The sequence below is a fragment of the Capra hircus genome, chromosome 12 (assembly GCF_001704415.2).
Source record: "Capra hircus breed San Clemente chromosome 12, ASM170441v1, whole genome shotgun sequence".
Taxonomy (NCBI): domain Eukaryota; kingdom Metazoa; phylum Chordata; class Mammalia; order Artiodactyla; family Bovidae; genus Capra; species Capra hircus.
The window spans coordinates 84,112,214-84,135,886 of record NC_030819.1 but is presented as its reverse complement, the minus strand read 5'-3'; the positions used below and the strand labels follow the sequence as shown (position 1 = coordinate 84,135,886).

The window sequence follows — 23,673 nt, the reverse complement described above, 5'->3', positions numbered from 1 at the left end:
CATAATCTATGAGAGTGTTCACCTCTGCACTCTGCCTGTCCAGCTGTTGTCTTGAACAATTATCAGCAAGTTATTATTCCGGTATGAGCTGTGTCATGCTCGAAAGTGGGATAAAAAAAAATGTTAATGAGTGTGTATGAATGTTGGTTGATGAAGGTTAAGTGGTTGCAGATACGCTCTCTGCATTCTTTCCTGTGAATGATCAGACTGAGGCAGTGGGTTCTGATGAGGGATTACAAACAAACGGTGCTGATTGACAGTTTTTGATTGAACATTAAAATGGTATCTAAAGGCAGATTCTGTGTTTCAGCTGAACAATAGACACAATGTTGTTGACCCCCAGTGCAGCACCACACTTGAGCATCAGTTTTGTTTTTCAGTTTTCATTTGTTTCTATTGTATGAGATTTTCACATTCTCTCATTTTATATTACACATTATTTGAAAGATGTGCCTGGTAGTGGTGGTGTTATTTAAAATTTTTTTAAAAATATGTCTATTTGGAGAAGGTGATGGCACCCCACTCCAGTACTCTTGCCTGGAAAATCCCATGGACTGAGGATGCTGGTAGGCTGCAGTCCGTGGGGTCGCGAAGAGTCAGACACGACTGAGCAACTTCACTTTCACTTTTCACTTTCATGCATTGGAGAAGGAAATGGCAACCCACTCCAGTGTTCTTGCCTGGAGAATCCCAGGGACAGGGGAGCCTGGTGGGCTGCCATCTTCGGGGTCGTACGGAGTCAGACACGACTGAAGCAACTTAGCAGCAGCAGCATTAGGTACTTATGTTTTTTAGACTAACAGCTGCAATTTTAAGTATGATCAAATTATTGTTTCCAGTAGCTGTTCATGTTGATAAGCATGGGCCAGTATTCATCAGCAACATTTTCTTTCTCTTTGTGTCAGTTTGCATGTATTTTGAAATGATGACTGAAATCATTTTTAGCATTTGTTATTTGTATGCTACTTGAAATTAGCTGTGTATATATTCCCTAGGAATCTTTTGAGTTGATTTTTGTGAACATTGCATTTCACATGCTGTATATTGACCAAAAACTTTTAATACAGCCTTTTTTTTTTTTTTTTTAAGAAATGACTGCATGGAACAGTATAAATAGTGTTGATAAGGCTTTCTTATTTTCTTCATAATTAATAAACCAGAACTTAGTTTTCAGCTTTTATGTTTTGTAAAGTGTAAAACGTTACACAGATATTTGTTTTTAGCCTTTTTAGTTGAAAGGACAATCCATAAGGATCACAGTGCTTTGCATCTTGTAACAGAAATAGAAAAAGTGGGAATGTTTGTTAAGTGAACATTAAATTATAAAGTTAGTAGGGTCTATAGTGATCATTTTATCATTTGATAGGTGAAAATTTGATAGCTAAGCAGAGTTGACTTATACTGTTTGCCAGTTGAACCATCATTGGATGCATTTGGGTCATTTGTTGACCATTGAGAAATGTTTTCTTTCCTTTTTATGTGCTTTATAGAGACAATACCCTGTAATTCATTCTCTATTTAATATAAGAGTTTTAAATAATAACCCATAGTGTTATTCTTAATTTTCATATAGACATATTTTAATGTGTGAAGCTGGCTTTTAAAAATTTATAGTTTAAATTTTTTTCAGTAAAATTAATTCATGATTATTATAGAAAATACTTATGCATGCACCCTGAGTTCTGAAGGAAATAGGACTGGAACACCCACCCACACCTTTGGCAATGGTTCCCACATCTATTCTGTAGATCGATCCTCCTCTGAAGAAGAGGGCCTTATCTCCTAGCCCAGCAGCTTTGTGCTTAAGGACTATTTCTCCTCAGAGCTCTGTAATCCCTATTGTATTAAGTGCTTAAGTTTTCATGCTCCTTGGCTTTTTTTCTGTCAGTGAGTGAAATTGGATATACAAATCATACTCCCTCAAGGCTAGCTACTTCTTAATACTATGCCTAGGATTGCAGTTATCTGCCATCAGCAAGCAGAGGCTCTGGTTTTGGTTATTGAATAAATCACGGCAAATCATGGAACTTAGCTGACCAGCCAGTCAGCCAAACAACAAATAATATCGGATGCCTCCCCTATGAAAGGTAGTGTCCTGTGTCCTGGGATGTGGTGCTGAGCAAGACAGATATAAATTCTGCTTTGATGTAATATATTTTCAAATGGAGAAGATAGAAAATGAATAGGTAGATAAGGAAAAATAACCATGGTGTTGGAATGTGCTCTGAAAGTAATGAGCAAGTTGTGATGGTGCTGGGTTGGAGAGGATGGTCATGGAAAGGCTCTGAGATCGTGACGTTTAAAGGGAGACTTAAAGAAGCAGAAATGTGCCTGCCAAGGGATCGAGGTGCAAGGTCTCCAGGTAAAGGAAGCAGCATGTTCAAAACTGCTCAGGTTGGAAAGAGTCTGGTACCGAGGATCTGTGAAGTTCAGTATGGCTTGAGCATATTATATGAAGGGGAGAATGACAGAAGATGAAGTTTGAAGCCTTCTCTGGAAAATCTGAGCCGTTCTGAAGGATGGCTGTGCTTTTGAAAGCAGGGCGGAAGCATGAGACTAACCCTGGAGAAGGAATGGTGGGGCAGAGGAAGAGCTGACGCACTGTTGAGCTGCCTGCTCCCTTAGGGCGTCGGAAGACAGGTGACGGTGACGATGATGGTGATGATGGCACTGATGGCCAGGTGAGGGGGTGGGTGGCGTTACAGAGCCAGGCTGTGGCCTGCTTCCAGCCTAGAAAGATTGATGCCAAGGGAAAATTCTTTTTAAAGAACTTGCTTCTCTAAAAAAAGAGGTAAAATAGTCTATAGCCCCTTTATTTCTAACACACAGAAAAGCTTTTTTGAAATAAATTAGTTCTTTTACTCAACTATGCATTAAGAAATGAATATATTTGAATAAATAAATAATCAAAAATCCCACTCAATCCAAATCGTGGGTGTCCATCATTTAATTCATTGGTTTCTCTCCTGTCTGAGATTCACAGTGAACTCATGGGTGATGATTATTCGTAAATTAAACCCTCCTGTTCTTCAGCTGCCTTAAGTGGAATAAGATGAAATGATTGAAGCTCTTGCCCTTTGGATTTGGTTTTTACTCAGCTTTCCTTCTACATTCTATAGAAAACTTAGTGAGAACTATTATTTTACTATAATGTGTGTGTATACAAATATATATATATTTATACATATACAGGAAGTGACTTTTCATGGAGATGAGAGAAGCAGAATGCATTCGAGTCTTGTCTTGTCTGTCCATCTTTTAAGGCCCATGTCTGTGATACCCTTTACTCTATGAAGATTTCCCTTAACAGTCTAGCCATATGTTATTTTTGTTTGTTTGTTTTGCTCCTGTGAACCTTCATGCATCTTTTTTCTTGATAGACCTCATTTCCTTTAGTCATTCACAATTTTACTCATTTTTTAATAAACTCTTTCACTGGGCTTTTTATTGGACATGTATCAAATGGTGCTTACTTCTTTAAAACTTTTCACTTGATATAAATATCATTCTATATTTTATCTCTGTGCATCTTACTGCTATAACTTTAAAATTCTTTAAGGAGAAGGACTGTTTTACTTTCTGTGTCCTGTGGATAGCCTCAGTGCCTTCTGAGTGAGTGAGTGAGTCAGATTTTCTTTATAGTGACAAAGGTGTCCTTGGGAAGCTGCACACTGACGTCTGTCACAGGTCTCATTGTTGACACTGCTCTAACCGGGCTCTCTTCCCTGGGTGTCCTCCTGCAGGAAGTGGAGGGTGGTAACGGTGAGAATGGCCTGGGATCAAGCTGGATTCCAGTCCTGAATCTGCCATTAGTAGTTGTTGGCCTTGAAGAGGTCAGTCCTCCTAACCATAGTTACATATCAAAAAACCAGAGCTCATTTTAGTTTAACATTTATAAATTACCAAAATAAATTTTTAAAATAATCTGTTTTTAAATAAAATGAAATCAGATTATAATTTTATCTAGAACTAGAACTGTGCTAATAGTGGTAAACAGATCAAACGGGTTTTTTTTTTCCTCGTAAGGGAATAGATGATCACTTGGCACAATTAAAAGTAGGCACAACAGATCTTACAGATGTATAAGGGTGTTCATCGTAATGAGAGTTTCGATAGCAGAAGTCTACAAACAACTTAGATACTCACCAATAAGGAAAACAGTTAAAGTAGGATATTGCTGAATTACCATACCTAGGAGTATACTATGAAGCTGTTAAAAAGAATGTGGTCAATCCATAAATATCAATATGAAAAAATATTAAGGGTTTATTGCTTTGTGATACAAGTGAAATATAAAATATGTGGTAAAATCTAATTCAGTTAAAAAGGGAAAAAGAATTCTAAGGTACATTTTGTATGTATGTGTATGCATCTGTCTGTGTTTATACTTAGACACATTTTATATGTAGCCTGTTTAGAAGACAACCAGTGGCAGTTTTTTGTTACTAGTTATTATCATCACCAGTACTAGTTTTCTTTGGTGAATATTTGTAGTAACATGCAGTAAGGTAAAGCAACCTTCACTTTTTGTACTTTTATACTGTTTGAATTGCCCTATAGTGAATTTTTAAAATTTGTTTTTCCTAGAGAATAATTCCAGAATAAATGGGCAGTTAGCTGGAATAGTATGTTTAGTTTTTCTTTTTTTTTTTTTTTTTTAGTTCTTATATATTTTATATGTGTGTTGTTTAACTGGAAAGTAAAAAAGTAACTTATCTTACTCAACATAAATAAATCTCCCCAATTGTAACAAGATATATAGGTCATTTGTTTTATTTTTAAACAGGAATCACCTTAGCTTTCTGAAGTGAGAGAAATTTTTGTCAAGTGTATAACATAAGCAAGGTTCCATTAATTCAGTAAAATGCATTCAGAAAGCAATATATTTGATAGTTTATTATTCCAAATGGTGCCAGTGATCAAAAGGGACACCCCTTGCTAATAGAGGGGATCTGCGTAATGGTTGTTCCTGAAGAACGTTTGCTCACTCTAGTGTGAGGACAGCCGTAACTGATGAAGTGAAGAGTTGCGTGTGTCTTTCTCAGGCTGGGCTTCCCTGACGGCTCAGAGGGTAAAGCCTCTGCCTGCAATGCGAGAGACCTGGGTTTGATCCCTGGGTCAGGAAGATCCCCTGGAGAAGGAAATGGCACCCCACTCCAGTACTCTTGCCTGAAAAATTGCATGGACTGAGGAGCCTGGTAGGCTGCAGGTACGCTGCAGTCCACAGGGTCACAAAGAGTCGGACACGACTGAGCGAATTCACTTCACTTCACTTCACTTCTCAGGCTTGGAAGGAGCAGCTTGTGAAAAGCTGTGAAAGAATTGTGTATATTCAAGTAAACTAGGAGGACCATGTATTGGGATAAGATTTTAAATTTGATAATTTTGAAGTCCAGTATTGTTTTTTCCCTGGTGATGGTACTTCTCTGGCGGCTCAGATGGTAAAGCATCTGCCTACAATGCAGAAGACCTGGGTTCAGTCCCTGGATCAGGAAGATCTCCTGCAGAAGGAAATGGCACCCCACTCCAGTGTTCTTGCCTGGAAAATCCCATGGATGGAGGAGCCTGGTAGGCTGCAGTCCATGGGGTCGCAAAGAGTCAGACACAACTGAGCAACTTCACTTTCTTTCGCTTTCACATTGTATTTCACATTGTATTGTCGCTCAGTGGTAAAGAATCTGCCTGCAGAGCAGGAAACCCAGGTTCGATCCCGGCAGGAAAATCCCCTGGAAAAGGATAGCAACCCACTCCAGTGTTCTTGCCTGGGAAATCCTATGGATAGAGGAGCCTGATGGGTCACAGAGGGCTGGACACACTGAGTGACTGAACGACCACAACACAGTAAGACTTTGTGCTTCCCTTATAGTCGGCATCTTTCTTTTCAGCTGCTGGTAGTGGGGTCTTGTCCTTAGTTTTACGCAGTTAAAGGAAAATTATATAAACGCATTAAATTTTTTTCTGAGTACTCAGTTCTTGCAATTGAACCACATAGCTTTTAAGACTTTTGTCTCACTGTCAGTATTAACAGTAATCTAATTTTATACTTAGAGTTGAGGGATGGCCTCCTATTCTAAGTGTTATCTTTCCCCCCAGAGGAAATAAATGCTATTGATCCTGAAACGACAAGTCTCTGGGAAAAATCTCAGGAAAGAAAGAGATTAATCTTCAGTAATCATCTCCAATTATTATCGGACTGTACTTTCTCTGCAGAGTAGAATGATTCTCTGCCTTGAATTCTGTTTAATTATCATAACATTTGCAGTTTCTACTGATGGGCAGACTAGATAGGCTTGAAGTGGCCAGGACAGTAAAATTTCCCGAGTGGAATAAGCACAAGATCAGGAGTCCAGAAGCCTGATGTGCACTCACCAGATTCTTGACCTCCTCTGCCTTAGTTTTTTGTTATAAATTGAGATTTTTTATTATATGCTTTTTTTACTATCCATTTTAATTGGGAGAAAAAGGGTTTGAAACCTTCAGAAATTCAAGTAATAATTTGATATATGGATTTGATGTTTTGAGCATGAAGTTGTCTTAAGAATAGAAATACGATTTATTTAAATCTTTTAAAGATTAGGAATTTTGACATGCACCAGAGAGTCACAATTAATTGGTGTTCCTAGGTGTCAAAAGTGTTGTTCTGTTTAGTATTTCATTTCCTGTTCTTCATTGGCTTGCTGGTATATGTCTTTTGATCAGTAACTTTTACTGTCTGACATTTTCATGAAGCATTTAAACTGGAAATAGTTTTTAATTAGTAAGGTTAGATAGTTTATAGTAAGTGATATTTCAGTTCCTGTAAAGATTCTTCTCAACTAAGATGTTAATGCTTCTCTTCTGAAGTGTTAGGTGGCCCAACATAATTGTGAAGTAATTGAGTTTATAGTGAGATTCTCTAATAGATTTAAGCTACTGCATTCCCATTAATGAAAGGTTTCTTCCCTTCCCCTTCACAGAATGGTTCTGTTAAATACTTTCTTCTTTTTTTCGTTTTAATAACACATTTGGTTAGTCTGCTAAAGGTAAGATGTTTTTTGGGAGGCAGGCTGTAAGACAAATTCTAAGAAATTTTTGTTGGACGTTGGTGATTATAAAGCATAAGGGATTCCGAATTCAGTTTTGACTCAGCTCTCCTTTTTCCTTGATATGATATACCTTGATATGATAGGGACGCACAGCATAGAAGGATGAGACCATTTTTTATAGTGACTTCTGTCTGAGTGCATGAACAGGACTGTGAGTCTCAGGTAGTGACCTGAGGCTGAGGACCCACGCAGTAGCTATCTAGATGGAGCAGTGACCAGGCAAATGAGAGGGTCAACGCCAGCGCCAGGAAGTGCCTGACCCTCCTACCTGCTGTCAACTCTTTAGCATGGGAGGGGTTTAAAAGTGAAAAGATTGCAGTCTATGCCTCCTCTCTTAGAGCGGAAGGATAGAAGCTAGGAAGGAGAGCCTTTAGATCTCCTCTTGTATAAAAAGCTACCCTTGCTTTTTTACCTATTATCTTTGATTACAAAGTAATTGATAACAGGCTACCGTATTTTTAGATATCTGAGAGCTAGATTGGGACATTGAAGAAAATAGAAATGTATTAGGTACTTAAAACACCCAAGAATTAAGTTCCTTGCCCAATTAGGAGAGAGAATCCAGAGTGGGGCTGAGAGGGGAAGGACTGTTTGGTAGCAGTGTTTCTGTGTCAGCTGGGGAGGAGTTAAGCCATTGTGCCTGAGGGGCACCGTGCAGGCAGGAGAGGGGTTACACCTCACACCTGTGGGGCACTGTGCAGGCAGGAGAGGGATTATACCTCACACCTGTGGGACACTGTGCAGGCAGGAGAGGGGTTATACCTCACACCTGTGTGACACTGTGTAGGCAGGAGAGGGGTTACACCTCACACCTGTGGGGCACTGTGCAGGCAGGAGAGGGGTTACACCTCACACCTGTGTGGACACTGTGCAGGCAGGAGAGGGGTTACACCGTCACACCTGTGGGGCACTGCAGGCAGGAGAGGGGTTATACCGTCACACCTGTGAGACACTGTGCAGGCAGAAGAGGGGTTACACCTCACACCTGTGGGACACTGTGCAGGCAGGAGAGAGGTTACACCTCACACCTGTGGGACACTGTGCAGGCAGGAGAGGGGTACACCTCACACCTGTGTGGCACTGTGCAGGCAGGAGAGGGGTTACACCTCACACCTGTGGGACACTGTGCAGGCAGGAGAGGGGTTATACCTCACACCTGTGGGACACTGTGCAGGCAGGAGAGGGGTTACACCTCACACCTGTGGGACACTGTGCAGGCAGGAGAGGGGTTACACCATCATACCTGTGGGGCACTGTGCAGGGAGGAGAGGGGTTACACCGTCACACCTGTGAGACACTGTGCAGGCAGAAGAGGGGTTACACCTCACACCTGTGGGACACTGTGCAGGCAGGAGAGGGGTTATACCTCACACCTGTGGGACACTGTGCAGGCAGGAGAGGGGTTACACCGTCACACCTGTGGGGCACTGTGCAGGGAGGAGAGGGGTTACACCGTCACACCTGCTGGGCACTGTGCAGGGAGGAGAGGGGTTACACCGTCACACCTGTTTGGCACTGTGCAGGCAGGAGCGCCGTTGTGACCTCACCAGTTCTTAGGAAACAGGGAGGAATAATCTGTTATAAGTAGTCTCATCCTGGTCCGGTTCAAGAGTTTTGAAATCGCTTAAATTTCTGTCCCTTCATTCAAATAGCAAAAAAAATGTTTTGACTGTAATCATTCCTACATACATCTTCAAATCAAGAAGTGGTCAAATTAACATCATTTAAAAAAAAAAAACAACAATGATTTGAAATCCAGCCTAACTATTTTTTCCTATTTTAAAGAATTGTGTTTAGTTTACATAACAGAATTTTACAATGAAAATATTTCAAAGTGTATAGTCTGTGGCATTAAATACATTCACATTGTTTCATGGCCATTACTGCCATCCAGCTTATAGAACTTTTTCATCTTCTCCATCTGACACTCTGTACCCATTAAGCGCTAACCCCCCCACCCCCACCCCCCCATTTTCTTGTCTCTTTCAAGTAGAAATCTTGTTTTGAAACATTTCCGCATCCACAGTATAGTATGTCCCTTCCTAGTGCTCCGTTAAGAACTTCCCTCTAGTGGGACGGCGTGTGTGGGATGGCGTGTGTGGGACGTTCGAGCCGCATCTAGGGCAGTGACGTGTATGTACATGCACTAGACTTTTACATGGCTGTGTTGGATCTACACAGTATGTGATCAAGCTTGAAGGGGCAATATCATAGATATACAACTATCTAAAGCCCAGATTTAAAAAAAAAAAGTCCAAAGCTCAGGTGGTTATGGGAAAGCAATTGGCACATAATAGTTGATTCTAGAAAACAGAGAGGACAAATAATGGAGCTCCGTTTAGGTAGGGCAACTGGAGGCCAGTATGATCTAGAACCTTGGCAGCACCCTGGAACATAGGGGAATAAAGATGCAGTAACTGAGAAATCAAGGAAATAACTTGAATTTTCAACTGAGCTATCAGAGATGAGTACATACGATCAGGACAGCGTAATTACTTATCAGAGAGGCTTTGTGCAATTAAGGTTGCATTGAACTGAATCAACATCCAGGCATTGTCTCCTTCTCTTCTTCCCCGTAACAGTCTCCCATGTATGCACATGTACACAGACACACACGCACGCGCATTTTTTTCATCAGGGATGACACCTATACCCCTTTCCTAGGGCAATGCCAAGTCCATAGTTGGAGACAAGTCCAAGGTTTTTATGATAGAGTACCAGAGCTTCATTTTTCTAACACTGAAATGTGAAATTCATGTTGATGCTCTATACTCTGATTAGTTTTTTGCAAAAATGCAAGATTCTAAAGAATGTAAGCATGCTGTTACTGAATAGAATTATGTTCATTGTAAAATTCTGCTTCTTAAACCTGAAATTCTGTCTCAGTATTTTGTAGTAATCGCTTTTATGTCTGATCACATTTCTACTGAGTTTTGTAGTCTTGCAGGCCATTTTGATGAAACTCTGTGTCATGTTTTTTCTGCACACTGATACATTAGGGATGACCTGCTCCCTATTTAATATGGCATTGCTTGTTATCTTTAGTTAATATAATTTATTGTTACTTTTTCTATTCCCAGGTTGCTTAGCATTGTGTATACAAATAGTAATAAGTTGGCTGATTAAGTCTCTACATTCTACACCATGCTAGATATCCAGAATTATCTCTGTCCTCATTTGGATTTAATCCTTTCTTTTAAATTAGGAATGTACACTAAGGTCTCATTCTTTTCATAATAGGTTGTTTTTTTTCCCTTCAGTAGATTGTCTTCTTATACATTAGCATGTCAAGCATTAACTTTTAGTCTTTGCTGTGTAATTTTTTTAGCAGAGGTATATTTTTACGTTCTAATATCATCAGAGGATATATGGGGGTAGCTTGTACTGGCAAAAACAATAGTTAGAAAAAATAGTGTTTTATGAATACATGTAATAATCCATGACTGGGGAACAACAAAATTCAGAAGGAATTCATAGGGGTAAGGACTGGAAAGATTCCTTGTAGGGGGAGGTTTTGGGGATGCAATTTAGGGATGTTTTTATGAGAAGTCATGATGGAGCCAAGAAAAATTGTGTGAGGATAAACTTCAGTTGTCTTGTAGCTGAGCGTTTAACTTTTTCATGATTCCTTTTATTTTTTTCCCTCATAACGTATGGTTTATTCAGTAAGAAGCCATCTCAATTTGTAATTAATTTAATTAAAACAGTTAACATTAAGACATAACCTGATACATAGGCTTACTGTCTTGCAAGTGAAAGTTGCTCAGTTGTGTCCGACTCTTTGCTACCCCATGGACTATACAGTCCATGGAATTCTCCAGGCCAGAATACTAGAGTGGGTAACCTTTCCCTTCTCCAAGGGATCTTCCCAACCCAGGGGTTGAACCCAGGTCTCCCACATTGCAGGCAGATTCTTTACCAGTTGAGCTACAAAGGAAGCCCAAGAATATTGGAGTGGGTAGCCTATCCCTTCTTCAGTGGATCTTCCTGACCCAGGAATCAAACCAGCGTCTCCTGCATTGCAGATGGATTCTTTTACCAACTGAGCTATGAGGGAGGAGGGTTATTTTTCTCCCTAGCACAGCTTATTTCATTTAAAAAAGCTGTTGAATGTGTGATTTAGAAGGGCTTGATATGTTATTTGGTTTGAACTCTTGTTTTTCTGCTAAGTTTTTGGTCATGAAGGGGTGTTGACAACAAAGGAACCTGCAGGAAGTGGTTCTTTTAGTTTGCAATGGCAATACTTTTCAGATGAGCAAAATAGCTCATTTCTGTGATTGCAGAGGTCCTTAGGATCAAGCGCTTCTGTAACATTTATTTTGAAAAGTTTGTATTTTCATATAGGAAAAAGAGATGGGGAAGACAAGTGCTTTTAGTTAAGTGGGTAGAAATCATTATTATTTTGGAGTATAGGCGTTAAATTCCTTATAAAGTGTATTCCCAATGCCTTAATAAACCTTTTGTACATGGTTTTAAAAAAAGTCTAGCTATGACTCTAGTTAAAGGCTTGATAAATAGTGAAATCTTTCTCCGTATCCATATAGGACTTGAGTTGCAAAGAGAAGTCCTTCAAGAAAATTTGTTTTATGCCCTTGTCTTCTAATCATATAAAGAGAAATGCATTTACTTGTTATACTTTTCATGGTTGCTGTTGTTGAATCATTCATTCTATAAGGTTTTATTTAGTGCTTTAGCTACTCTCTTATATATTATATAATTCTTAAGCTTTGAATTACCAGATAGACAGCTTTTTGCTAGTAAAATGCTCTTATTAGTTATGGCAGTTATATATTAATATTTGAACAGAAAAATAACCTGTTTCTCCCCTATTTATTTTCTTTGTATTTAGATACATAGCCATATATCTTTGTGTCTAGAAATATTAAAACTGAGTTTGACAGATCAGGTGTGACTGAAGCTATTTATACAATTATAGTTTTCAGTACCAAAAGTGTTTACTTTGATATTTTGCCAAGGGGATATTGCCAATGAAAAAATAACTAATTTATTCCAGGTTTTCACTTTTTTCTATGTATTCTGTATCTTCTGCCTCTGAGCTGCCTAAGTCTTCTTTGAAACCATATCGCCTTCTCACAGTCGCCAATGTTAGTAACTTTGAGAAATCTGCTTTCTTTTCTCAGCCTTTCATCTGTTGTCAGTTCACACCCCTGAGTCTCGCTGATCCATTCCGTTCACCCCTTTTGGCTAAATAACTGCGCCCGCCCCAAAGGGAGCCGCCACGTGAGAGCAGTGTTGAGTGAACTCTTGATTCTCCCTTTGGAACTATATAGTTTTTCCCATAGCCCTAAATCCTGCTCGTTGTTTTGAAGAGACCAAGCATTTCTCCTCCTTCCCTGGTCCACTTCCGCTGCATGTCTCCATCGCCTGGAACCGTGAAGCCTGGGGTCCCTTTGCCCATGCTTGGCCGGTTGCAGACTGTTCTCCTGCTGCAGGTCCCCTGCCCCAGAGCTGATCTGGGCCTATGGTGTGGGACCAGGGTTCTTGTCTGGGATCTGGTGACAACTGAGGCCTTTTTGTGACCTCAGGCAAGTAACTCATATTTTCTGTACATAACACAGAAAAACCTGGGTTTGATACATGTTTCCTCATTGATAGAGTGAGATGGTTAAACTTCATATTCAAGAGCCTATAAATGTGGACGCTGTAAATTTTTGATACTTTATTGGACTCTTAGAACGCCAGTAGTTAGAGAAGCTGGAAAGATAAGCAGCCACAGTTATGCAGATGATGTCTAGTTTATAGCTGTCTGCCCCCACCTTCCACCCCTCCCTAAAGCTGTGGTCGGCTTCAGTGGTTACATACTTTATGTTCACTTTATTTCTGTAGTTGAGATGATTCTTGGCTTCTCTCAGTGTCACCGAGAATGGTTATTCAATCGGGTGCACTTCCTTTTATCCTCTGAAGGCTAGTGTTATGATAATCTAATGAACAAAAAAATGGTAATTTAGACATATAACGTAAACTTTAATAGCAATTGTACTAAATGAAAACTAGAAAAAAATTAAAATGCTTGGTTAAGATACAATAACCAGAAAGCACTAACGAACAAAAATTTCTCTATATATATATATAAAATAAAAAATTATTAGTAGCATTTAGTGTTTAAAATATTCAATTATGGAAGTAGAAAACTGTTACATTTTGTGCCTCTACTAGCTACTTACACATTTATAGCTGCATCTTCTAGAATTTTTTGCAGTCCTTAAATTATACCTTAAATAAATGAACCTTAAAATTTATGTGGAATCTTACTCCACATAAAGAAAAAGGTCACATTTTTAATCAATCTGATTAGAACATAATGTAAAATGAACTAGAATAAATTGTATAACCATGTACCATGGAACTATGATTTTTAACGGAAAATGTAGTATGAAAGAAGAGATTTTGAAAGGAGATTCTTCATATAATTTTGCAGCTATTTTTGAAACTTTGAAAATAGAAAAAGAATAAAGAGAAAATGTAATTAAAAAAGACTTTTTCAGTTCATGGCTCTTGGCAATAAAGAAAGCTTTGTCGTCTTTGACTTAATTCTGACGTAAACCCTTATGAAAGGTGGAGTAGGTCGTGTTAGTGTTAGTGATCAGAACCGTTCGTCAACAGGATTAATATTCTTGGAAAAATTCAGCCTTACTCCACATCTCTAGGAAGTGAGATCAAACACAGACTTTGAATGGCAAAAAAGCGACATCACAAGTAGAGATGGCACTAATAATCTGATGTCCTGACTCATACTTGAGGAAAGCCAGTCTTTTAGTGAAAGGGTGTTGGTCCTGGCTTCAGAAGGCGCGCTGGCAGTGGGTAGGGAGCGTCTAAAGGTGTTCTCCTCTGGGCTCCTGAGCTGTGGTCAGGCACTCTGTTTCTTGCCCCTCTTTTCTCTGTCACTGCAGGGGTTAAGGGATGGTTTCGGGAAGTTAACGATTATTTCCCTTCGTTCTCACAAGTCCTTAGAGGGACGGTGCCCGTAGGGCAGGGATGTAAGCCACAGTGGGCTTCTTGTCTGGCCCTTGGGGGCCAGGTTTCAGAGTGTGGCACTGGGATCCCAAGCTCGAGTTCCCTGCAGAACCCTGCACTCTCCTGGCTAGTATTCCACAGAGGTACCATCAGCATGGGTAACTGGATTTTGTGAAAAATTTCATTCTTGCTAATAGCCTCCTTTATTATTTGTCTTTGTGTGTTAGTTGCTCAGTCGTGCCTGACTCTTTTATGATCCCATATTTCTCTTTAACGCATCCTTATTGTTGGCAACATGTATATCCTGCTGTATCAGTGACATTTACATAAACATTTTCACTGGTTTTATTCTCATTTGTGGCAGTTCATGATACGGCTGTGTTTTTTTTTTTTTTTTTCCCCCATAGCAGTACTAATCATTATTTCTCAGCATGAAAGGTTTTAACCAAATCAGTCTGTTTGGATAATAGACGTGATTATCTGGTTCCATAACTATGTAACCATGTTTCTATCTTTTTTTTTTTAATCCTGTTTTTTTTCTTCTGAGTTTCTTTTTAGTTTAGAAACTGTCTTCCTGTCTCTTTACTCTATTTCCATTCCATCTTCCCCCAGCCGTTCTTTGACTATCTGGTAGCAGAGAAGAGAGGAGAAAGCCATTGTGTCCATTGCATGGCATATGCTGATACATTAAACTCCACAAGAGTCTACTTTATCATTTTTATTGAAAAAAAAAAAAAACAATTGAAGGTACTTCGGTTTCTGATTTGCAGGCTGAATTAGTGAAGATTGCTAGATAAACTTTTTTTAATGTGACATCTAACGTATTTTGCAACTAGTAGAAAGGTTGAGTCAAAGTGTAGTGACCTTCATTCTTTCATTAGATCTGTTGCTTAAAGATACTTACCTCAAGCATTATTTTTCTCATAATGATTATGATGATGATGACAGTAGTCACAGAAGTAGTATTACTCTTATGTAAGTTATATAAGCAAGTGCCTCAGGAAGTGTTCAGTGTAATGCCTAGCAGATATTCAGTGAATATTATTTAAAATTTGAGATTATTTGACTTTTTTCTTCATGTAGACCAGAAGATATTTCAGAACATGATAGGTTACTGCTGTTGAGAAATAAATTGATTTTTCAAAATGTAGAGACAAGCCTTTTAGTTGAGGATCAAGGCAGGAAGATAAAATGTATACATTTTCTAAAAAATAAAGGATTATCATGGTTTCAGGTTAAGGAAAGGCACTCCACTAATAAAATTTTTGCCATCCTTCATCTGAAAATTTTAACCAATACAGAAAGACAAGGAAAAGACTTCTATACTAGGAATAAGGAGATGAATGTGCTGTTATTTGCTGATAACCTGGATAACCTTTGACAACCAGTAAAATAATTACTAGGACTGATACATTTTATCTCTTGACATTGGGAAGTACTCCTCAGACTGCATGTTTACAACTGGACTAGGTCAAAAGTGTTCCTCATTTGTTGCTCAGTTAAGTAAACAACAGCATCATCTGCCTGATTGCTTAAACCTGAGGGTCCCCTCCTTTTCCATTAGTCTGCAGGTACACAGGTACATGTGCATATACATACAACAGAGCTATACTGAGGCCCTGCTCTGTTCCAGGCTTGGGGCTAAGTATACACTGGTGAGCAAAGTAACTGCCTCTAACAGCTTGCTTTCTCATGTGGGGAGAGAGACAATATCAAATTCATGGTATGTGGGAGTAAGCGCTTCAGAGGCGAAACCGGGCAGAGCGCTGGTGATGGGGCACACAAGGTGGGAATGGCGTGCTGGTCTGTGCTGCTGGGGTTTAACAGGAGTCTTCTGCTCTGTGTGCTGAAGAGACTGCAGCTGGTCAGATTTGAAAGTGGGGAGACTAGTTAGAAAGCAGTTGTGATACAGGTGAGAAACGATAGTAGCCACAAGCAGTGGCGGGTGTGTAATAGCCAGGGATCCAGTAAGGGGTGCTTATTTTAGTGAATGTTTTGAGTTAGAATTGACTGGATTCACTCCTGGCCTAGATGTAGGTTAAGGGTTAGTGAAAAGAAGGGTGACTTTAAGCTTTGTGACTTGAGCAGTCGCAGTAAGAGCATTCCCATTTCTCACGGATTGCTGCCACTCCCCTCTGTCCGGCCTGTCTGCTGTTACTTTGTGCCACTCTTTCAGTTCACCTTTGGTGGGCTGTTTTTTCTAAAATGCAGTTCTTTTGATGTCTCTTTCGTACTTAAGACTTCAGTGGCTTCACATTGCTCTAAGAAGAAAAGCCAAAATTCTTCAGTCAGTCAGTTCAGTTGCTCAGTTGTGTCCGACTCTTTGCGACCCCACGGACTGCAGCACGCCAGGCCTCCCTGTCCATTGCCAACTCCTGGAGTCCACCCAAACTCATGTCCATTGAGTCAGTGATGCCTTCCAACCATCTCATGCTCTGTCGTCCCCTTCTCCTCTTGAATTCAATATTTCCCAGCATCAGGGTCTTTTCATATGAGTCAGCTCTTTGCATCAGGTGGCCAAAGTATTGGAGTTTCAACATCAGTCCTTCCAGTGAACACCCACGACTGATCTCTTTTAAGATTGACTGGTTGAATCTCCTTGCAGTCCAAGGGATTCTCAAGAGTCTTCTCCAACACCACAGTTCAAAAGCATCAGTTCTTCTGTGCTTAGCTTTCTTTATAGTCCAACTCTCACATCCATACATGACTACTGGAAAAATAGTAGCTTTGACTAGACGGACCTTTGTTGACAAAGTAATGTTTAAAAGGCCTCACATATTCTGGTGCCATTTATTTCCACCCAATATTCTTTGTTCTTACTATCTTACTTGTTTCTGTGCCCTCACAGAACCTGAAACACTATCCTTCCGTAATTTGTGTCCTTCCTTCTCCCACTCCAAACATTTCTCACTTGCCTAACTCCTTTTCTCTTTCTAGCTTTTGCTTAGAGAGCATTCATTCCATAGAGACTACCCCTTACAAGTGTGAGTTAATCTTTAGTCTCTTGTGTTGCCTGCCCAAACACTGTAGATATATCTATGTATGTACTTTAATTGGATTGGTTCTTAAATTTTTTGAGGCCAAGACATGTCCATTTTGTCTAGCATGTTCTTTTTTAGTTGGTGTTTAATAGATACTTATTTGAATGAAAGAATAAATAACTAAAGTGGATGACTATACAACATACATGCAAAATTCAACAAAATTTCTATATTCTACCAGTAACTAGTAACAAAGTATAGTGGGGAAAGGTTGAGTTAATCAGTATGTCCAGAGACCTAGGAGTGTAATACTTAGGGCACCTAACATTAACAATAAATACGCAGCATGCCCATGCAGAATGCTGTGTTAAGTTAAAAAATTATAGACAGATGTCATGTTCATGATTAGGAAGTTTGGAAATTGTCAACACATCTAATTTACCTGAATCTGTTCACGAATGCCTTACAATTCAAATATAATTCAAATGGATTTTATTTTTAGAACTTCGGACTTGCTCTTAGGTTCATGTGAAAAAAGTGAAGAATGTTTAACGAAAAAGAAAAATAATTTGAACAGCCAATTAGTAAGATATATCATAAATCCTACAGTGCTAAAGGCGGAATGATAGTAGCTCAAGAGTAGTATATGGAACTGTGGAGCAGAATTAGATGTCCAGGAAAGCAAATATGGAATAAAAGTGCAACGTAAAATCAGTTGAGAAAGATGGTTGATTATTCATAAAATGATAGAGATAATTAGTTAATAAACATTTTGGAAAATATAAAATTTGATCCCTATTTCACACTATGTACCCAAACGTAATTATAATGCTTTTCTGATATACAAAAAATTTAATTATAATGTGCTATCTTATATACGAAGATTGTTTAATCTTCAACATTAGTGATTTATTTATATATATCTAGCTAAACGATTTGCTCCGTTCTTTGTTTTCGATATCCTGATTTTGTCTAGATGAATGACTTTCGTCAGAAATGCTGTCCATGTGTACAAAGGAGAGGAACCAGAACAGGATCACTTTACTGGTTACAGCTGTTAACCTTAACTGTCATGTACTGTGCTGTAATCACAATCCATATATTGTTCATTAGGATGTATTTATTCTCTTATTTTTTAGCAAGGACAGAGAACTTAAATGCATTTGCTGATTTTTAAAAGCTCAGATAAAGTAGGCTGAATATTAAAATTTGAGCATTTTTCAAGTATTTGGAAAACAAATTATAAACATTCTACTGTCCAGTTTTATATGTCTTTTTAAACAAATAAGGTATATCAAACATAAAACTGCTGGGTGTTTGTTTAGCACTTTTAGAGCTAACTCCTTAACCTGTGCCAAGTGTCAGGACACTTATTTTTATGATCGTGTCCTGTACATTGTTGAGATGAACTCACCGTGCTTATTCTTCACCTGATGGCTTTGGTTTCCATAGTGAACGACAACTTTGTTTTTGTTTTTTTCTGTTAGACTTTTAAATATTTACTCTTAGTTGTTTTTTAGGGAAAGAGCTGCCAGACCCTATATGAAATAGTTTGGGTCTTGGGATATCTACTATTCTATTATTTTTTTAACTGATTTAAACTATTTATGTCTTTTTAAAGATTATTTTATGGCAAAGTTTATATCTTCTCTTTTGACAGTTCAGTGCCTAACATGGATCTATCCTTGGTTTTACAGAGAAAAGAGAAGAGGAAGATTTTGAAGAGAAGAAAGCTATTAAGAAACGAATTAAGGAACTTAAATTTCTAGATTCTAAAACTGCCCAGAACCTTTGTAAGTATATTTCAATATAATTAAAGTAGCAAAACACACCACTGAACACACTGGTTCCTTTAAACTATGTCATTTTCTTTTTGACTCTTTTTTCATTTTATGTTAATTTTATTATCATCACTTATAATAGATTCAGAGATAACTTTGCTTTCCTTTAACTCATGATTCCTGAAGGAATTATAAGTTAAATTCTTCAAAAGATTAATGCATATTAGAAAATAAAGCATGGAAAGGGATTTAAAATAAAAATATATTTCCCATTACTGAAAATAGACCTACCCTTTAAAGTCTTTTAAGTATAACAATAAAGAATTATGGAATTTAGGTGATGAGATCATATTTTGAAAAAAAAATTGGTAGTGGATTATTTCTTTTGTACCTCGGAATTTCTGTTATTTGTGATACTTGATCAGACACAAAGGAGTTTGGAATATTAATGGGAATAAAGATGTTGATTAAAATGAATTCTGTTACCCCATCTGAGCAGTTCAAAGCCTTTCCTCAAAAGTACTTCCTGGAAATGTTTTAGATTTAATTACTGTTACAGGAGCTAAATACTTAGTATTGAATTGTCTTCCTGGCTGAATTCCTGTGGGAGAAGAGGGCAAATGGGTTTGCTTCTGACTCATTTCAGCTGCATCTTAAATGTGTCAAAGAGTCCTGTTTGGAACTGAGATAATGTGATCTGGATATATTACTTTCTGATGCTACAAGATGGATAAAATGTGGATAATCTAGAGGCATAAAGAGCTGACGTAGTCTGCCGTTCAATTATTAAATGGCTCAGGTGAGCTTTTCACAATCACTTGGAGAAAACAGTCCTTGGTGAGAGGATGAGCCTCCATGCTGTTGATGCAGGAGGGAGTTAGTTAGAGCAGTATCCAGAGAGGCAGGGTTGACAGTCCTTTGTGAAAGCTCTGGAAGCCTCTTCTTACCCTGCTGACTTTTGGCAGAGAGCTGTCTCTTTTCTGCAGTGTACACCTAACAGGATGTAAGCTTGACAAGACCCTATGGATAGTGTGAAGAAACTAGTGTTCTGGCCAAGCAGTGTTTTCGTTTCTGGGCACCCGCGGATTGCGCATAGCTGCCGCTTTGCAGTGGAGCCGTGTGGCTCGGTTGGGCCCAGGAAGGTGCCAGCAGGGATGCGGGGTGGAGGCCTTACCTGCTGTGGGAGCAGCTCCAGGGCACTCTGCCTGCACTCAGAGCATTGTCCTCCCAACGTGAAAACTGTAAGGCAGGGAGCCTGTCTTCCTGGTGTCTGCTGAACATATAGTCTGAAGTAGAAAGGTGTTGGGGCCAGGAGGTTAGACCAGTGAAATTTTGGTATTTGTTATTTCAGGAAACTTCCCTCTTAAAGGAAGGGGAAAGCATTAGTAACTTGAATAATGTCAAAAAGTTCTGTACTCTGATTTGAAGAGTGAAAATGTCTTGAAAAATGTTAATGGCTTCCATTACAAATTGTCTTGTTCGGGGTCCTAAAGAAATACTGTCTTCAGTATGATTCTTTTTAGGTGGGTTAGCTATGGTAAGATAGCCTAAATAGCCATCTCAAAGTTGAATGATTGGTCTTTTGAGCAGTGTTCTTTAGTATTAGTTAGGTATTACACAAATGTACTAAACAGGATTTCAGGTTTAAGTGTAGTAATTGATGTGCTGGTTCAGGATGTGCCTGTTTAGCCTTTGAGAAGGCAATGGCAGCCCACTCCAGTACTCTTGCCTGGAAAATCCCATGGATGGAGGAGCCTGGTAGTCTGCAGTCCATGGGGTCGCTAGGAGTCGGACATGACTGAGCAACTTCACTTTCACTTTTCACTTTTATGCACTGGAGAAGGAAATGGCAGCCCACTCCAGTGTTCTTGCCTGGAGAATCCCAGCGATGGGGGAGCCTGGTGGGCTGCCATCTACGGGGTCGCACAGAGTCAGACACGACTGAAGCAACTTAGCAGCAGCAGTAGTCTCTCCTTGTCGGTAGTTGTGTTGACAGTGTATGTAGGTTGTTGGTAGCATGGCAGTTGAGTGACTTGAAAAAGATTGCTGATTTTGAAAAAGGCTGTTTAGAGAAAACAAAGACGGATACTGTTTGTCTGGGTTGCTGTAGCTGAGCATATGAATCCATTCATTTAATTATTAGACACATTTTAAAGTATGAGATCAAAAGGTCAGAATTTATACCAGGTCATCATATTATGATGAAATCCATCTCGGATCATTCTTACCCTCTCTGAGTGTAGCAAGTGTTATGATTTAAGCTTTAAGAGGCTTTAGCAGCCTATAATCTTGACTATAATTAGTCTGATTCACAGCTGGTTTTTGTCTATGAAATTCAGTCTTCTGAGATACTGAATTCTGAGAAGAGTCATATGATGGTGACAAGACACTGTCTTATCACTTAGAAGCCTAAGGTACTTCCTCTTAAATTCCTCTTAACTGAAACATTTCACAGAGTTTTGAGGAAGGATCTAAAATCTATTGATTTATTTACCTATGTATTTAAAAATGGGTTGTGTGTGTTAGTTGCTCAGTTACGTCCGACTCTTTGGGACCCCATGGACTTCAGTCTGCCAGGCTCCTCTGTCAATGAATTGTCCAGGCAAGAATACTGGAGTAAGTATATTTTGAGTTTCTGAAGTTTGTTTGAGTCTGGTTTCAGGGTCAAAGAATTCTAGCCATTCTAGGATGAAGAGATGGCTTGGGAGTTTTACAAGGTTCCTATGCTTTACTAGATTTTTTTTTTGGAGTGGATATTAGACCTATAAAGAGGGGAAACCTGGAACCTAGAAATTACTATAAAGGTTTAAATATTGATAAGTTCCCTTGCAGAAAACCTGTGTGACTGGTCTAGTATCGGCACATTCTACACTCCTTTCACTTCAGCTCAGTTCAGTCGCTCAGTCATGTCCAACTCTTTGCGACCCCATGAATTGCAGCACACCAGGCCTCCCTGTTGATCACCAACTCCTGGAGTTCACTCAGACTCGCGTCCATCGAGTCAGTGATGCCATCCAGCCATCTCATCTTCGGTTGTCCCCTTCTCCTCCTACCTCCAATCCCTCCCAGCATCAGAGTCTTTTCCAATGAGTCAGCTCTTTGCATGAGGTGGCCAAAGTACTGGAGTTTCAGCTTCAGCATCATTCCTTCCAAAGAAATCCCAGGGCTGATCTCCTTCAGAATGGACTGGTTGGATCTCCTTGCAGTCCAAGGGATTCTCAAGAGTCTTCTCCAACACCACAGTTGAAAAGCATCAATTCTTCGGCGCTCAGCCTTCTTCACAGTCCAACTCTCACATCCATACATGACCACAGGAAAAACCATAGCCTTGACTAGACTACATTCCTTTACTGCACTCAAAACTTCCAACTGGGATCAATATAATCACATTTTAAGGGATAAGATGCATGTTAGTAAAAATATTCAGTTTAATGTGTCTTTTGGAGGCTTTAAATAAGCATCTTATATTATTCTCAATAACTTTTAAATACAGTATTTTAAAGATCTGTGCTTCTCTTTTGATTTGTGTGTTATGCATTAGTCTACTTTCAACTCTTCTGTAATTTACTTACCCTTCAGTTCAGTTCAGTTCAGTCGCTCAGTTGTGTCCGACCCTTTGCGACCCCGTGAACTGCAACAGGGCAGGCCTCCCTGTTCATCACCAACTACTGCAGTTTACCCAAACTCATGTCCGTTCTACCATACTTGCCCTTAGTTATGGCAAATGTTTTCCCAAAAGGTTATTCATAAGCAAAAAACCCTCCACATTTCGGTCTTTATAAATATATGTTATTTTAATCATGGAATAATACCTGAAGGTAGTGGATGGATTACAAATATAGAAAAAAGTTGAATAAGTTATATCTATCTGCAAAGTTGATTTTTCTGTTCAAATTTAACTTTTATATCATATATTATTTTTAAACATGTATTATTAGTTATAAAGAGCATGGGTAACTAATGTTGCTTATATTTATATGATTAGATAACTGTGTAAGTGAGATCATAGAGGTGTTTCATCTGCAAAGTTAGGGCATTTCCAGGGCTGCTGTCACTACTGAAACGAGTGGCAAGTTTAGGGGTCCCCAGGAAAGCTGGTTTTAGAAAAGGCAGAGGAACCAGAGATCAAATTGCCAACATCCTCTGGATCATGGAAAAAGCGAGAGAGTTCCAGAAAGACATCTATTTCTGCTTTTTGACTATACCAAAGCCTTTGACTGTGTGGATCACAATAAACTGTGGAAAATTCTTCAAGAGGTGGGAATACCAAACCACCTGACCTGCCTCTTGTGAAATCTGTATGCAGGTGAGGAAGCAACAGTTAGAACTGGACATGGAACAACAGACTGGTTCCAAATAGGAAAAGGAGTGCGTCAAGGCTGTATATTGTCACTCTGCTTATTTAACTTCTATGCAGAGTACATCATGAGAAACGCTGGACTGGAAGAAACACAAGCTGGAATCAAGATTGCCGGGAGAAATATCAATAACCTCAGATATGCAGATGACACCACCCTTATGGCAGAAACTGAAGAGGAGCTAAAAAGCCTCTTGAAAGTGGAAGAGGAGAGTGAAAAAGTTGACTTAAAGCTCAACATTCAGAAAACGAAGATCATGGCATCTGGTCCCATCACTTCATGGGAAATAGATGGGGAAACAGTGGAAACAGTGTCAGACTTTATTTTGGGGGGCTCTAAAATCACTGCAAATGGTGACTGCAGCCATGAAATTAAAAGACACTTACTCCTTGGCAGGAAAGCTATGATCAACCTAGATAGCATATTCAAAAGCAGAGACATTACTTTGCCAACAAAGGTCCGTCTCGTCAAGGCTATGGTTTTTCCAGTAGTC

General features: G+C 39.2%; 1 protein-coding gene across 3 annotated transcripts in view; it reads left to right on the top strand.

The window, feature by feature from the left end:
• DIAPH3 (diaphanous related formin 3) overlaps positions 1-23,673 on the top strand; it is a 582,111-nt gene that overhangs the window by 244,881 nt on the left and 313,557 nt on the right. For all 3 annotated transcript variants that reach the window (XM_018056821.1, XM_018056820.1, XM_018056822.1), the window contains one exon: positions 18,739-18,834. In XM_018056821.1, the coding sequence (XP_017912310.1) occupies positions 18,739-18,834 (96 nt within the window). The remainder of the gene's footprint in view (positions 1-18,738; positions 18,835-23,673) is intronic.